The sequence below is a fragment of the Camellia sinensis genome, chromosome 15 (genome assembly GCF_055761805.1).
Source record: "Camellia sinensis isolate YWXY chromosome 15, ASM5576180v1, whole genome shotgun sequence".
Classification (NCBI taxonomy): Eukaryota; Viridiplantae; Streptophyta; class Magnoliopsida; order Ericales; family Theaceae; genus Camellia; species Camellia sinensis.
The window spans coordinates 22,524,126-22,541,480 of NC_138975.1; the positions used below are offsets into that span (position 1 = coordinate 22,524,126).

At 34.7% G+C, this 17,355-nt stretch overlaps 1 protein-coding gene across 1 annotated transcript; it reads left to right on the plus strand.

The window, feature by feature from the left end:
- Positions 1 to 3,557: 3,557 nt before the first annotated feature.
- Positions 3,558 to 12,976, plus strand: LOC114277897 (heat shock 70 kDa protein 15). The gene is made up of 10 exons (XM_028219852.2): positions 3,558 to 3,927; positions 4,437 to 5,670; positions 7,339 to 7,569; positions 7,669 to 7,764; positions 7,860 to 8,072; positions 10,374 to 10,568; positions 10,650 to 10,796; positions 10,882 to 11,031; positions 11,144 to 11,274; positions 12,312 to 12,976. Exons 2-10 carry the CDS (start codon positions 4,501 to 4,503, stop codon positions 12,517 to 12,519), a joined length of 2,541 nt encoding a protein of 846 aa, XP_028075653.2. The 5' UTR covers positions 3,558 to 3,927; positions 4,437 to 4,500; the 3' UTR covers positions 12,520 to 12,976.
- Positions 12,977 to 17,355: the final 4,379 nt, after the last annotated feature.

Genomic DNA, 17,355 nt, shown 5'->3' on the forward strand with positions numbered 1-17,355 from the left:
AACATATGTGAAAAGATTACGGAGAATGTGGAGGATCATGAAGCATAATGTGGAAGAATATGGAAGACAAAGTGAAGAATATGAAGCATGAATTTGAGGTTAAAGGAAGTTATAAAGACATGGAGGGATATGTGACATTGTGGGAATAAAGATAGAAGAGTGGGTAGTTTTAGGTGATTATTGGGTAGTTATTATTGGAATTTTTTTCCTATAAATATTTGCTTATAAATAGCCATTCATGCTATATTGTAAAGGACCCAGACTTAGGTTCAGAAACCAGTTTATTTACTTCGTTTTTCCTTTCCAGTTCTTTACATTTCCAGCACTTCAATTCTTGTACTGCACTTTATTTCCTAGGAGTAGTTTCCAATAGTTGCTGCTGTAAACCTTTTTCAAGGCTAGGTCACTTCATTGTAAGTTATTATTTACTCAATTAGATTCAGTTTTTTGAACTATTTTGTATTTGTGATAATTTATAAGTTTCTCCTAAAAAGCCACCAGTAAAAGTGCTATTCATTGAGGTTGAAATAACTACAACATAATCGTCTGATAATTGGTTGACAATTAAAATTTTGTAAGGACTTATTGATATTTGATGACATGCTTTAAATTACGCAATTAACCTTCGAAAGCAAAAAAAAACAACATATATTTTTTGGCATGCCCGGTGGGACTATTATAATGGCTAGACATAGATGACAAGGAGAAAATGAGCGCCTTAAAGAAGGCATAAAAGAAGAAATGACAAATGAATTGAATTTTGTTATTCAAACTTGTCAAAATTAAATATATTGGTGTGAAAGAAAAATTTTGGATCTTCAAGAAGAGATATGTTTTCTTGATGAATAAAATTTCCAAGTTGTTTTTTCATTACCATATTATTTGGTAGAAAAAAAAATATACACCATTTAATTGGAGTAATTCATCAACTTGGCGTGGAAATTTACCAATAGAGATATGAGATATCAACGCTCAATGTCAAGTCTTTAATGACTAAATTTTGTGAGGTTTTACAAAATGTTTTTTAAGTCTTTTATGACTAAAACTAGGGAAGAAATAATTTCATCAATGGCTTGGGGGGGGTTCAAAAACCCATTTTTAAAGAGCCAAGTTATGAAAATAACATGGCTAAAAAGTATGTTGTTGAGTCAAACATGGTTAAAAACAATGTTCCATATAAGACTTGGGGGGTTGAAAAACCCATTCTTATAAAGTCAAATCATGAAAATAATTTGCCTATGAAGGAATTTCTCAAGACATTAATGGCTAAAATGGCACAACCAATTAGGCCAAGAAATGATGAAACTCATATAGAGAACTTTCATAAGCCATTAATGGCTAAAATAAAATAAAAAAGAAGCCCCATTTGTCAATGAATGATGAAAGTTGTTTGGCCAAAGAACATGTTCTTAGACCAAAAGTGATTAAAGATGATGATCAACCCACTATTGACGGATTTTAAATATTTGACATTGTTGAAAATGTCAAAATATTTGAACTTTCAAGGCTATATTATGCCATGACTTTCGGTGTTCAAAATCTATTTTGGATTTGTGGGCCGCATCAAAATTTAATTTTTATGAAATGGCTAATAAAACAATCATCTTTAAGCATTGTTCTAATGAGTTTGATGCACTAAAGAACAAATTAACCTTTTGAAAGGTAAAACTAAGTTAAGAGTGGCCAAAGCACTTCGAAGGTATGTCAAAGCACTTCGAAGGTCTATATATTTGGTTTGAAGGTAATTCGAAACTCGAAAACACTTCAAAGTGCCATATATTTAGTTCGAAGGTAGGTCGAAGCTCCTTCAATAGCACTTTGAAGGTCCATATATTTGGTTCAAAGGTAATTCGAAACTCAAAAACACTTCAAAGTGCCATATATTTAGTTCGAGGGTATGTCAAAACTTCCTCAAAAGCACTTCGAAGGTTCATATATTTGGTTCGAATGTAATTCAAAACTCGAAAACATATCAAAGTTCCATATATGTAGTTCGAAGGTGGCTTGAAGCTTCATCAAAAACACTTCGAAGGTCCATATATTTAGTTAGAAGTTAATTCAAAACTCTGCAAAACATTTTAAATTTGTCACTTTGAAGCAATTCGAAGTAGTACAATCGGAAGTGAAAATATATGGTTAAGGTCTGAAGAATCATACTTTGAAGGTCTTGAAATTTCCATAGTCCCATGATGCATAGTCTCGAAGTAAAGCATAGAATGGCCAACTGTTACTAATGGTTCGAAGAAAATAACAGTAGCATGCATTGTGACTAAATCAAATTAGTGGCATTTTAGAATTTACCATTTCAAACACATGCAAAGTTATCCAATTTCAAACACACACATTAAAATTTGAAGCATTTGAACTTATTTTAATTATGTTTTGAAGCCTTATAAACTCTCTAAGCAGTTAGTTATTATGCGTTCGACGCTTTTAATACTCTTAAAATATGCCGTGAGCACCTTCAGAGCAATGTTTTGGTTCTTTTTTTAACAAAATTGAATCATGTTGTATGATAAAAAAACCTTCCAATGTGTGTCTCTCTTCGAATACATTAATTAATTGCCAAGTATGGTCTAGATTGATGTATAACTCTTCATAAATTCGAGGTTCCTTATTCTGAAAGAGTTGCGAGGGGTAATGTTGACACCATAAATCTATAATTATTATTATTATTATTGATAAATTGCAGGACATATGGCACTCTCATACTCATTTGGAAGTTACGAGAAGTTATGAATCATTAAACATATGTAAAAAGATAATGAAGAATGTGGAGGATTATAGAGCATAATGTGGAAAACACATGGAGGACAAAGTGAAAAACATGAAGCATGAATTGGAGGTTAAAGGAAGTTATGAAGACATGGAGGGATATGTGGCATAGTAGGAATAAAGATAGAAGAGTGGGTAGTTCTAAGTGGTTATTGCTGGAAGTTTTTTTCTTACAAATATTTGCTTATAAATAGCCATTCATGGCTACATTGTAAATGATCTGGACTAAAATCCAAAAATCAGTTTATTTACTTTGTTTTTCCTTTCCAGCATTTCAATTCCTGTACTGTACTTTATTTCCTGGGAGTAGTTTCCAATAGTCGTTGCTGTAGACCTTTTTCAAGGTTGGGTCACTACATTGTAAGTTCTTGTTTAAGTTCTTGTTTAATTTCTTGAACTATTTTGTATATGTGATTATTTATAAGTTTCTCCTAAAAAGCCACCAGTAAAAGTCCTCTTCATTGAGGTTGAAGAGAACTACAACACAATTGCTTGATAATTGGTTAACTATTAAAATTCTGTAAAGATTTATTGATCCTTGCTGACATGCTTTAAATTACGTAACTAACCTTCAAAAGTCAAAAAAATCAATAATACTTTAAACAAATTTCAAGAAATATATTTATAATTTCTTCCATTATGAAAACAAATAAAAATATTTAGTGCATCAAAAAACCAAGAAGACTCATCGATATATCCCTCTTTCTAATTCTAATAGAATTTTCCAGTCATTTCTCCTAAAAATAACAAACATAAAGATGCTCTCTATCAGGTGATGGGCCAAATAGAGGCCATAAGTCCACACTATGAATTAAACTAAAAGGCCCGGCCCAAAATATATTCAACGGTCCACATTACACAACTACACGATTCCGCCTTTAGATCTTTCTAGAAGCAGCAATATCTCCAGACTCACCTTGACCGACCAGACCACCACTTCCCAATTAAAATAAATAATAAATACTATAAATTATCAAAATTTCCGCACAAACCCCATTTCTCACATCTCACCAATTTTAAACACCTCTCTCTCTGTCTCTCTCTTCATATCACCTGTTCCGTTCCCAGCGAGAGGAGAATACCTGCTTCGGCATTCCACCACATCATCTCCTACGCCGCGGCGTACCCGATCCACCGCCGCAATCTCCACAGGTACGATCTCTCAAACCCTAAACTCATTCTCTCTCTTCAACTTCCAGATCTGTAGATTTATCTCTCTAGATTCGCATGCTCTCATCGATGATTGCCGCGAGGTTCACTGTTCAATTGGTTCGACAATCTTAGTTTTATTCATTTAGATTCAACAATTTAGGGTTGTAATGTATGAGTTTTTGATGTTTATCTGTGTTTTGTTGGTTTGATTGTTGATGTTGAAGCCATTTTGGTTCGTTGGATTTGTTAACATTGTGTTGATAGCAATGAAAAAGCTACGTGATTGAAACGCAACTTTTAACTTTTTTCCTAGACAATTTATTAGTACATTGAGCGTGATTTCGATTAATTAAGGTTTAGATGTGATTTATTTTATGGGAATCAAGCCTGATTAGTCATTATTCTTAAAAAATAACGTAGTTATGTAACTCTGTTAAATTTGGTAACTGAGATCTTTTTGTAACCGGGCTGATATGATGATTAATGGGTTTTAATTTGTTTATGTTCAGGTTGTTACCTATTCTGTTGAGGATAGAGTAATTGTGTGCGTAAAAACAGAACTTTTATTCGAAAATGAGTGTGGTTGGTTTTGATTTTGGGAACGAGAGTGGTGTTGTTGCCGTTGCAAGGCAAAGGGGAATTGACGTTGTACTCAACGATGAGTCAAAGCGTGAGACTCCGGCTATTGTATGCTTTGGTGACAAACAGCGGTTCCTCGGAACAGCTGGGGCTGCATCAAGTATGATGAATCCGAAAAATACAATTTCTCAGGTAAAGCGGCTGATTGGCCGTCAGTTTTCAGATCCTGAGCTGCAACGGGATATAAAGATGTTGCCTTTTGCAGTCACCGAAGGTCCTGATGGATACCCATTGATTCACGCTCGGTATTTGGGGGAAATGAGGACATTTACGCCGACCCAAGTATTGGGAATGGTGCTCTCGAATTTGAAGAGCATAGCAGAGAAGAATTTGAACGCGGCAGTTGTGGATTGCTGTATTGGGATACCTGTTTATTTCACTGACCTTCAAAGAAGAGCTGTTTTGGATGCAGCTGCAATTGCGGGTTTGCATCCTCTCCGATTGTTTCATGAAACCACTGCAACTGCTTTGGCATTTGGAATTTATAAGACAGATCTACCGGAGAATGATCAACTAAATGTTGCATTTGTTGACATTGGCCACGCTAGTATGCAAGTTTGCATTGCTGGCTTCAAGAAAGGCCAACTCAAGATATTGGCTCATTCATTTGATCGATCTTTAGGTGGCAGAGATTTTGATGAAGTTCTATTCCAGCATTTTGCTGCTAAGTTCAAGGAAGAGTATAAGATTGATGTTTACCAAAATGCTAAGGCCTCCCTCCGGCTGCGTGCTGCTTGTGAAAAGCAGAAAAAAATTCTTAGTGCAAACCCATTGGCACATTTGAATATAGAGTGCTTGATGGACGAGAAGGATGTTAGGGGTCTCATCAAGAGAGAAGAGTTCGAACAAATTAGCATTCCAATCTTGGAACGCGTGAAGAAGCCATTGGAGAAAGCTCTTACAGAATCTGGTCTGACAGTTGAGAGCATTCATGCAGTTGAGATTGTTGGTTCTGGCTCTCGTGTTCCTGCCTTGATCAGGATATTGACAGAGTTCTTTGGCAAGGATCCTAGGCGTACGATGAATGCGAGTGAGTGTGTTGCCAAGGGATGCGCCCTGCAGTGTGCAATCCTCAGCCCCACATTTAAAGTGAGGGAATTCCAGGTAAAAGATACAAATATTATATTGGCTTTCATTATTCAGTTATTTATATTGGTATCTGCGTGTTTGCTGAAGGAGGGCATGCTTTCATGTTAGTGCACTGAAATTTGTATTGTTCTAAAAGATGTCTCTTGCGAATTAATTAATAGTTTAGTTCGCTTCTACCCTCAGTAGCATGAATTGCCCAAACAAGTGACGTTTCTTTCTAAGAAATGTGATTCTGTGCTTCTTAGAGAGAAACATGTAAGAATTGCGTTTTTGTTGAGAGAGAAATGAGGAAAAGAAAAACCTGATCTGGTCTTGCGATTAGGGCTACGAAAGTGGAGCTTCTTCCACGTATTTGCTTCGCAGGCGCTTTTATCTTCATCTTCTTTGATTGTTGAAAGCAAACTCGCCTCCTTCTCTCTCTTTCTCAATCGCTGCCAGACCTCTCTCTCTCTCTCTCTCTCTCTCTCTCCTCTCTCTCTCTCTCTCTTATCTTTTTCTTCATTCATAATAAGAGACTGAAAAGTCTACTTTAATTTATTAATTTTCCTTTATATAATATATATTATAAATTAATAGCTTTTCATTTAAGTTGTGCTTTAATACCATATTTATACTGAATAATGAAATCTGTTTTGCTGGTTGTGTATTGCGCAGATACATATAAATTCCACCTAATTAATTTATTATCTTGTGTTGACTAGCTCAAAAAAACATATATACTTACATATTATATTATATTTCCATTACTTTTAAATTCCACCTGACTAATTATTTGTTTATTTATTTTTTATGTTTAAAATGAATGTTTATTTGCTATTCATTTTTAAAAAAATATTTTTTTTAATGTTGTATTTAATTAATTAAATATTATGTAAAAAAATTTAAAACTCATTTATGACATATATATGTCAATTAATTTTTTATTTTTTATTTTTATTTTTTTTATTTTTTTATAAAAAAAAGTTCATATAAATAAATTAAAAATATTAAAAATAAAAATAATATATAAGCGCTTCCAACCTACCACTCTTCTAAGTGGCCCCACTCCCGCTCCCGCTCCCGTTCCCGTTTCGTGCAACTAAGCTTCTGCCCTTTTATCTTAGTTTCTCTGTAGAACCTGAAAATCTGTAGTGGACGTGCATGATCAATTAAACCACATTTTATAATTCGTTTATATGTACCTTTTTATGTGGTTTAGAATCATGATGAAATCATATAGTATGTTTGGATTTGGATTGAGCCGAAAGGAGGACATGGTTACATGACATTTGGTTTCAGAACACGTTATGCTGCACTGTTTTGTCAACAAGCATGAGGCCCATGGTGCTTAATTGTTTATCTAATGAAAGTTTTGATTTCTTTTCTTTTATACCTTTTTCATAACAGAAAAATATTATCTATTTTTAAGCTTATGGATGGAACTCATTCATACTATGCATACATATCTAGCTATAAGAGGAGCTCTTACCTATTATGTATATCTGGTTTTTGTCGTGTATAATTTGTTCCTTATTGTTCTTGCATTACATTTTGGCATTTTGGTTCTTTTAAAGAGGATGGTACAGAAAGTTTTACTTATAATTGGCTTTCTTTTCATTTTACATTGATTATCTATTTAGATTGAATTGAACTGTATGTTCTATGGCATTGTTTGATGAACAACTATTTGTCTCTTTGTTTAAGGTCAACGAAAGTTTTCCATTTCCAATTGCTTTGTCATGGAAAGGTGCTGCTCCAGATACTCAGAATGGAGGCGCAGATAATCAACAAAGCACTGTTTTCCCAAAAGGGAATCCAATACCTAGCGTCAAGGCTTTGACATTGACATTCTATAGATCGGGAACCTTCACAACAGACGTTCAATATGCTGATGTCAGTGAACTGCAGGCACCAGCTAAGATTAGCACGTATACGGTAATTGATTAGACTAGTGTTCTTTGAGTGGGCTAAGTTTAGGACTTTATGCTCTATTCAGACATTATTCTTGACATGGATATGCATGTTTGTGGACAGATTGGTCCTTTTCAATCCACGAAGAGTGATAGGGCAAAACTGAAGCTAAAAGCTCGACTAAATCTGCATGGCATTGTATCAGTCGAGTCAGCGACAGTAAGTCCTGCAAATGGTTTCATTTATTTGCTTATGCGGTTTAATGGAGCATTGTTATACTATTCATGATTTTCTTTGATGTTTGTTTGCATAAGCTTTTGGAAGAGGAGGAAGTCGACGTTCCACTTGTTAAAGAGCCAACAAAAGAAGCTACTAAGATGGATACAGATGAAGCTCCAAGTGATGCTGCTCCCTCAGCTTCTGAAACCGATGTGAATATGCAAGATGCTAAAGCTGATGCTCCTGGGGCTGAAAATGGTGTCCCAGAGTCTGGAGACAATCCTGTTCAAATGGAAACAGATGCCAAGGTCAGTAGTAAGCAGATGTGCATGTTTTTGTTGTTTCTTGCTTAAGCTTTTATTCATTTAATAGTTTGATTGTGTTGATTGGAAATTATTGTGACACCTTATGGCCAATTTTCCCCAACCTTTTTTTTGTGGCCATACATAGTTCTTCGGTGTCCAGTAGCAGTTTGAGTTTTTTATTTCCCTATTCTTTTCTTTTTTCTTTCTTTCTTTCTTTCTCGACCACCTCCCCCCCAGTTCCCGCCCGTTTTTTGTTGGAACATAGCAATGCTATGTATTAACTGAGAAATAGTTTGGCTTATGGGAGAAAATAACTCTGGATGAGGTTCTTTTTACTTGGGGATAAAGGTAGTAAGTAGTGAGATCGAGTGGGAAGCTGTGTATTAATACTTTTATTGCCAGAATCTTGAACTTGCCCGGCCTTAAGTTTGACCTTCTGTAACCAACTTGGGGTTGGGTTGGGTTGCTTTGCTTTCAAATTTGGGCTCAGAAAATTTGTATAGATGCTGGAGCTGCTAAAAGACTCCTTGATTGCAAATCCTCTTCTTGAGGGATGGGGTATGGTGTCACCTGGCCTATCCATCACTACACTCCTAGAAGTAGACTTAACTATTCTTCACATACATATCTTGATTCACAACCTAGACATGTCACCTACTGTTAGCTCTGATTTATTGTTTTAAGTTGTTATAACTGTCAGTGTCCATCTATGCAGTGACATTTGATTGCAAAACTGTGGTTATACTATTAGCTTTGGAATCAGATCGGTGATTCATTAGCAAGTCATTGGAAAAAGTTGCAGATAATTTTTTGCAAGGCACTTGAAGCTGTGATTCTATACTACTGTAGCATTCTAAATAGATGTTGGCTAATTACTCTTTATCTTATGAATAAAGAAATAAAATACTTAAAAGTAACATGATTAGATATAAATTAGTGAGGTTTATAAGGCCTCGTTTGGGAAGTAACTGTTTTAACTAAAAAGTCACTATAAATTGTCACTATCACTCTCTTTACTTTTCTGTACATCTTTTCGTAAAAAAGCCAAAAAAAGTTACTAGAATAGCTTGTTTCCAAACGAGGCCTAATTATATATAAAATTTGTTCTGAAGATGATATTTAGAGATTTTATCCCTAGTCGAATGCTATGAAGCACGGATACTTCTAAAAGGGGGATGTATTCGTATCGTATCGGATACTTATTAAAAGTATTGGATACTTATTAATTAATTTTTCTTTAATTTTGATGTATCGAATACTTATTTTTGAAGTATCGGATACTCCAAGTCACGAATTACTTGTTTTACAAAATTAGAATTGTAGCATTTCCTGCATAGTATTATAATATACCTTAATTATGAGGATAAATGCAATAATATTTTTCCAATACATTTGAATAGAATTTGTCAAATTGGTGTATTCTTATTGTATCATGCATGTCCCGTATAACTAAATAGAAAGTAAAGATTAACAAGTGAATATGACAATAGTAGAATTAAATATCAATAAATAAATAAGTAAAGTAAACTTACAACATTTTTTACTAGTATAAAAGGAAAAAGCACATGGACAAATTCATGTGGATTGTACTACTGTTGTGATATAAACATATTGAACTTGATATTGAAACAAAATATTTGTAAAACCTATTGAAATTTAAGAAATAAACTAGTAATGGCTTGAATTAGATGGATGGCTTAAATTAATTCCTAATTCTTGAATATTAGTATTTTGCATTATAAAATTACAGTTTAGTTTCTCTACCATTTTGAGCTTATGTTTTCACTACTAATAATTTTAAATTATTTTTTTTACAAACGTATCCTACACATACTTGTATCCTACTTTTATAAGTTTTTTCGTATTGCCGTATCCGTATCGTGTCGTATCCGTTTCCGTATCCATATCCTTGCTTCCTAGGTTGGATGTAAAGATCTCCATCCTTTCTAGGCTAAATTTGTCGAGCTGGTGCCATGATAACACTAGGATGGAGGATGAAAGTGAATCATATACTCCCCTCTGCATGAAAATAATGATTTTTATTTTTTTTGTTGACTTGTGTGAGTGCTGTTCTTGTAATCATCAGTGTTATGCAAGTAGAAAATTGATATGATGCACGCCTTGATACATTTATTTGGCAAAATATGCTAGTATGTCTATGGTCTCCTCTAAACTGGCTTAATGCAAACTTGACTGATTATATTGTGTTTTGAGGATGTAGTTCTTGTTGGAACAAGATACAAGATGTGTTAGTAAACTATAATTAGTCTTTTATTTGAAATCATTGTTTTTTTTGTTGTGTAGGTTGAGGCTCCAAAGAAAAAGGTGAAGAAAACAAACATTCCTGTATCTGAGTTTGTTTATGGAGGAATGGCTCCTGCAGATGTGCAAAAAGCTGTGGAGAAGGAGTTCGAAATGGCTTTGCAGGATCGAGTTATGGAAGAAACCAAAGACAAGAAGAATGCCGTTGAGGCCTATGTGTATGACATGAGAAACAAGGTACCATAATGGTCCATAATAAATCATATTCTGTGAAGAGTTTTAATATTTTGAACTAAGCAGTTTCTTTGTGTAATCCAGCTTAATGACAAATATGAAGAATTTGTTACCGATTCAGAGAGGGAAGAGATAATTGGCAGACTCCAGGAGGTGGAAGATTGGTTGTATGAAGATGGTGAGGACGAGACCAAAGGTGTTTACATTGCTAAGCTCGAGGAGCTCAAGAAGGTTGGCCTTTTGTTGTTGTATTTGCACAGGTGGTTCGCTTCAATTACTAGATTTTTATACCTGACTTGAAATTTAAAATCTGCAGCAAGGTGATCCAATTGAGGAGCGGTACAAGGAGTACTCTGAGAGGGCACCGGTGATTGATCATCTTATCTATTGTATCAACAGTTACAGAGAAGCTGCAGTGTCAAGTGATCCTAAATTTGATCACATCGACCTAGCAGATAAGCAGAAGGTGTGAGACAGGCTCTCTCTCTCTCTCTCTCACTCACTCTCACGCGCGCGCGCGCGCGTGTGGATGCATTCACAAATTGATTGCTACTAATTTTAATTTCATTTTTGGTTAGGTTTTGAATGAATGTGTGGAAGCGGAAGCTTGGTTGAGGGAGAGAAAGCAGCAGCAGGACTCACTGCCCAAATATGTGAATCCAGTTATCTTGTTAGCTGATATTAGAAGGAAGGGTGAAGCCCTTGACAGGTACTGTCTCATTGTTTGATGCTGCTGGAAATTATTTTAAAATTTCTTGTTTTATTTTTTTCCCCTCGTTGGTTAAATGTGGCCATGCCCTTGTCTGGTGTATAAGTTAATAGTGAAGCTAGATGTCAATTTTTAGCTGTACTAATCTTGTCATTGTTTAGGATCTGTGGATGGAATCCTTTTTATATGCACTCATTTTGATATTAATTATGCATGGAGCCTTGGATGTGCAATGATGGCTTGCTAGTGGCCTGTGATGATATCTAAGAAACACTGAGGTGGTGTGTCGTGTCTGACACTAACATGACATGGCACTTGTTGGACACTTCCCAAGACCCGCCAAACACACACAAAAACATGGCCTACTATTTTAGAAAAAAATTCTATACCCGACATGCTTAAGGCATTTGGGAACATGTGTTTATCGCTTAGACAAATATGAAACATAAATTTATATATAATTTGTCTTTAGAGTTTAAAAGTTATTTTTAAATTAAATATTCATATATATATATACGTGACATAGTAATTGTTATCCTTGTATGCGACAATAAATGTTGTTTTTTATTTTTTTTATATATATAGCTGGGTTTTTGAGACATAATAAATATATAAAATATTTTGGGGTACTTACGTGGAGGTCCTAATAAGTAGACTTATTGTCTAATAGGTCCTATGGAAAAAATTTGTTATAAAAAAAGGTCACTAATTATAAGTTTTAGAGACAGTTTATAAAAATCATGACAAAAAAAAAAGTTACTAATTGTCAATTTTTAACAACATATATAAAAAATTGTCACAAAAAAATTATTTTTAGCAATAATTTTGTCAAGATTTATTTTCAATAGGACTTGATGGGAATTAAGTTTTAACTATTAGGACCTATTGGTAGTTTATCCAAATATTTCTTGTGTCCTCCATGTGGTGTCTTTTACATTTTTTGCAAATCTAAAACGTGTCGGTGTATTCGTGGTGTTACACGTGTCAGTATCCATGCTTCTTAGGATGATATTGACTAGTAGAATTTGTTCCAATAGGTTTTGCAGGCCGATAATGACAAAACCAAAGCCAGCCAAACCAGCTACACCTGAAACACCACCACTGGCATCTCCCCAAGGTGCTGACAGTACCAACCCCACCGCTAGCCCTAAAGACAATGCCGGAGCTGCCGACAGTGAGGTGCCACCAGCTGCCACAGAGCCTATGGAATCCGACAAGTCCGAATCAGCACCCAGTGCTGCATAAATTAGTAATGCCTGTTTGTTTTTTCAAGTGTTCAATGCAGGTAAAAAATTGATGGATTTGTTTTCTGACTGTTGAGCCTGAAACTCTTTCTTTGATATGGGTACAATGGTTAAAGGCTGCATGATGTTTGCTGGTGAGATTGTTTAGATCTGTAGAAAAAGCCATCTACATTACTGGTTCAATGGTTTTGCCAAATGCTATCATTATTATTAGGAGATGATACATCTCCAGAATCCAGTTTTCCAAACAGGTTTGTAAAAGAAACATCGAAATTGCTGTCATCTTCTGTTCCTTTTTTGTTTCTTTTTTGGCTGGAAAAGAGACCGATATATATCCTACTCTTACAGGGCTTTTAAAACTTTTCTATTTTAATTTTTATTTTTATGAGGAACTATTTTGGGTTTCATCCCATGTTTTGGGTTCAGCTTTCAGTGTATGTAATACTCGGATTATTCTCTCCCTTGTTTTCCTGAATTTTTCTTGTTTGGAACTACGACAATGCTCTGAATATTCTTACAGGAGTTGCGGTAAGCAATCAGGTGTTACTTCTGAACTTAATCGACCTGTAAAGATTGGGTTTTCCAACAGGTTTTTCAATCTTGTTCCAACAGGTTTCAATCAGTTTCATCCATTGCAGTGGCGGTCCCTTCTCTAAAATGACTGTGGAGCTGCTTGCTGTTGCCATCCTCCTAGTACCTTGTTAGTTTCTCTTTATTTATTTAATTTTTTGATTTATTTATTTATTTTAAATTTTACTTGTTTTTATTTATTTAATTTTTTTGTGTGGCTCTTTTTCTACACACAAAAGGGGAAAACAAAAATATAGTCCACCTGAAGTAATATAATGCTTGAGGTTATGTTGCATTGAACAAATTTGAGTTTGAGCTGTGTTCCCAAAACAAATGTAACAAAGTCCTGCTATATATTGAACCGGTAGCAAAATTGGTTGAAAAAATACTTGAAATGTTTACACTACATTAGTACATATATGCATTAGTAGTACAAGTACTAGATAAAAAAAACCAATGCAATAAAAAGATTCACAATTTTCTTCAAATTTTGTTAGTGCTGATTAACAAAAGCTCTCGAGATCACATTGCAAGGGTACGGGAAAAAAAAAAGAAAAAAAAAAAGATTAATAATGGAAGTTCAGTGTGGGTCGGGGGTTGTGGTTTAACAAAAAAGCCCTGTGTAAGGTTTTTTATTTTTTTTAAAGTAAAATTTTAAAAGTAAAATGATTGTTTTTATGTAAAAAATATCAGTCCCGTTTTCATGGCTCGACTGCTCCAAATTTAAAAATGACGTCGTTTTGAAATTTTTTTTTTTTTTCTTTCTTTTCTTCTTTCTACCCCTTTCTTCTTCCTATCCTCCTCTTTTTTCAACTCAACACAGCATCATCACAGAGGGAAAGAAAGAAGAAAGAAGGCGAAGAAGAAGAAAAGAGAACAGGAAAGAGAAAAAAAAAAAAAAAATTAAAGTCGTGTTTTCCCCCTTCAGATCAGATCCACGTCAACATCTTTATCAAAACATTATCATCATCAACAACATGTCATCAAAATCATCATTATCAACAGATCATTATCATTAGATCATCATCGGCCAAACAAAATAAAAAAAAAAGAGATTCAGAACAGAATCATCATCAGTCAAAAAAAAATTCAGATATGATTTGCTCCAACTCCGTCGATAACCGTCGATCTTCCTCCTCCGCAATCACCGTCTTCTTCTCTACCTCGTCTTTCTCCCCATCTTTTCTCCTTCCTCTCTTTTCTTCTTCTCTTCTCTCCTCCCTGTCTCGCCTTTGTTTCTCTCTCTCGTCTTTGTGTTCAAAAGGAAAAAGAAGAAAAAAAAGAAAGAAAAGGAAGAAAAAGGAAAAAAAAAAAAATGAAACCTAAAACGACGTCGTTTTGGATTTCGAGTGAAATTCGAGCCATTGATTTTGGACCCTCAAACAATTTGCAAAAAATATTTTCCTCTGTTTTTGCCCAAAAGAACAATTTTTAGATCTCTTGCAATCATTTTTCCAACTAACTTGTCTACCATACTACATACTCGTCGAAAGAGAGCTCTATGAAAATGGAAACCCATATCTCTATGTCATGGTGCAATGCACAAAAAAAATTCAAACATCCAACTAGAGATTTTTTGATCTCACAGGAATCAACGGGAGGATCTACCATCCAAACATAGAAAAACCCTATTTTCCAACAGCGAGTTGACAATATATACAAAAAGGCGGTGATTTCATAGAATATGGAGAATTTTCATCCAAGGGGAAAAGTCTCTCGAAAAATAGACACGAATTTTGGCAGAGGATTTTTGTAGAAGCAGAAACAGAAGAACAATTCTTTGCATTTTGTAAAGAAAGATGTCTCACTGATTACGTTACACAATACCTCTAATTAAAAATATTTTCGAGGAATCATTACAGACGAAAGAGATCCCTATATACAAGTCAATTTTGGCAGAGGATTCTCGTAGAAGCAGAAACAGAAGAACAATTCTTTGCATTCTGTAAAGAAAGATGTCTCACTGATTACGTCACACAATACCTCTAATTAAAAATATTTTCGAGGAATCATTACAGACGAAAGAGATCCCTATATACAAGTCTCTTTAATTCATTTCTTTTTCTTAGTGAAGAAGTAAAAAATTGTTTAGAAAATAATATTTTGTTCGTAAGTTAAAATTTTGTAAAATACGAGCTATGTCAAAATTGTTGTCTCTCCGTTTACAGTGAAGATGACTAGATTAAATTAGGGATACATAATAATAATATACACGATTTACATACTAACGAAGAACTCTCCTCGTTTTCTGATAACAGGATTCATAATAGTTGCCCATTTGCCCAATCTTCTCCTACCTCGAAGGACCTTCAAGAACAGAAAAAATTGTTTGGGCCAAAAGTCTCGATCGATACAATTACTTCTCCGGCAGAATGAGTTTCAAAGACTATGATCAAGACGCCATCTACAACGTCATAGATGACATCAAACGCTTGACAGTCCCAATTGGCGCCGTCTACAACATCATAGACGACATCAAATGCTCGACAGTCCTAATTGAACTAATAAAAAATCTAGTTAGATGCCAGAGAGACTTCTACATATTCGTTAAATTTCAACCAGATCTCACCATTAGAGGAGGAATTCCTTATATTATATTAATCAATGGGGACAGTAGCTGGTTAGATGCGATGTCACAAAAAATGAGAGAATGGTTTGATGTAAATGTAACCACTATGATGATTAATGAAAATTTTTATTAATTTTATTTATGTAATCACTCAAATTTTTATTTATTTATTACATTTCCCTTATCATCAACAACAATATTGTCATTATTCTTTACACTCATGATTACATTTCGTAAAACATCAGAAAATTCTAGACCATCCATAACAACAGGCCATCTCTCATTAACATCGTCTTTTCTAGCAGCACCGACCTTCGAAATCGACAGATTAGGATCGATATCACTAGCACTATCACCATCTCTACGTACATCAATCTCGGATAAGCTGAGACGACCTCTACGCTCATCAATAATTGAATCACTTTCCTCGAAGCCTCCTAACAACAAATCTCTCTGCAGCTCCGGTAAACCAACTGACTTAGTCCGTGATAGAATCGGAAGAACTTCGGTTAGAGCCCAATGCCAGACATCAACATTTGCCTTCGTATATTTTGTAGATAAGACAAACTATAGATAAGGGTCTCAACTGCGAATCTTCTGGCATTTCACTTGTAGAATACTTCAGATATCTCTTCATTTTATAATATGTTATACCCTTTTAAATATTCGAATCTTCGAGTCGATATTTCACCATCCATGGCACCTGTTTTTTGTTAATCGAACAATAACCATTTCTATAATACACTAATTTGCACTGACAATCCATAGGGAAAATAAAATACGTCTGCAAACTATCATTACCATCTAACCTCCGATCATACACATTTACTCTGACCAACCCACTTGCATTGGGCGTGCATATTTTATTAATATTTTATTAGCTTTAATACTATTTTGTTTGTATCTCAACCTTAATTGAGAAAATAAATTAGGCAAAGCAAATTCAATATAACTGAAATTATTTGCTGAAACACCTTCAACAACACTAGTTTTTATATATTCAACCTTTATCCACCTGAACATTACAAATAAAATTGCTTATAAAAACAACAATTCTAAATAGTTTTAAAATACATTTGACTCCTTAACGTAATTTTGCCTTCTTTTCCGCTAACAGTAGCAGCCACTAAATATATCGCACCCTTCTGAATACTCTCCACATTTCCCAACAACGTATCTTTATATTCCGTCCAAACATCCACAGGGAAGAACCGATCCACAACCTCTATTCCGTGTCGAACATACTCTTTGTTCTTGTCACCGACAAGTTAGAATCTCATTTTCTTCAACATACGAAACCTATCGGATTGATCAGGATTAACAATCCAAGTCTCAAAATTACCCTCACCAACACTAATAAATATCTTGTCAGGTGTGGGGACGGAATCTGACGGACTATTATCTTATAATGAAAAAAAGTACGTGATGCACCACAACTTCCCCTTTTGCGTCTTGTCCTAATTGAACATTCCCAATTAATTTAAAACCTTTAACCACGATTTTGTCTGATTGATGGTCACATCTTTTATTTCCTAACTCAACCCCATTCAGCAATCTCACCACACCTCCATTGTCAAATGTAACGTCCCTTAATTGTTCATCATACAGTTGTAACTTCCGTACTCCCCTCTTGTTCTTTTTAATGTATCGGGGAATATTTTGCACATACCGTGAACATACGCCGCCCTAAAAGGTGCA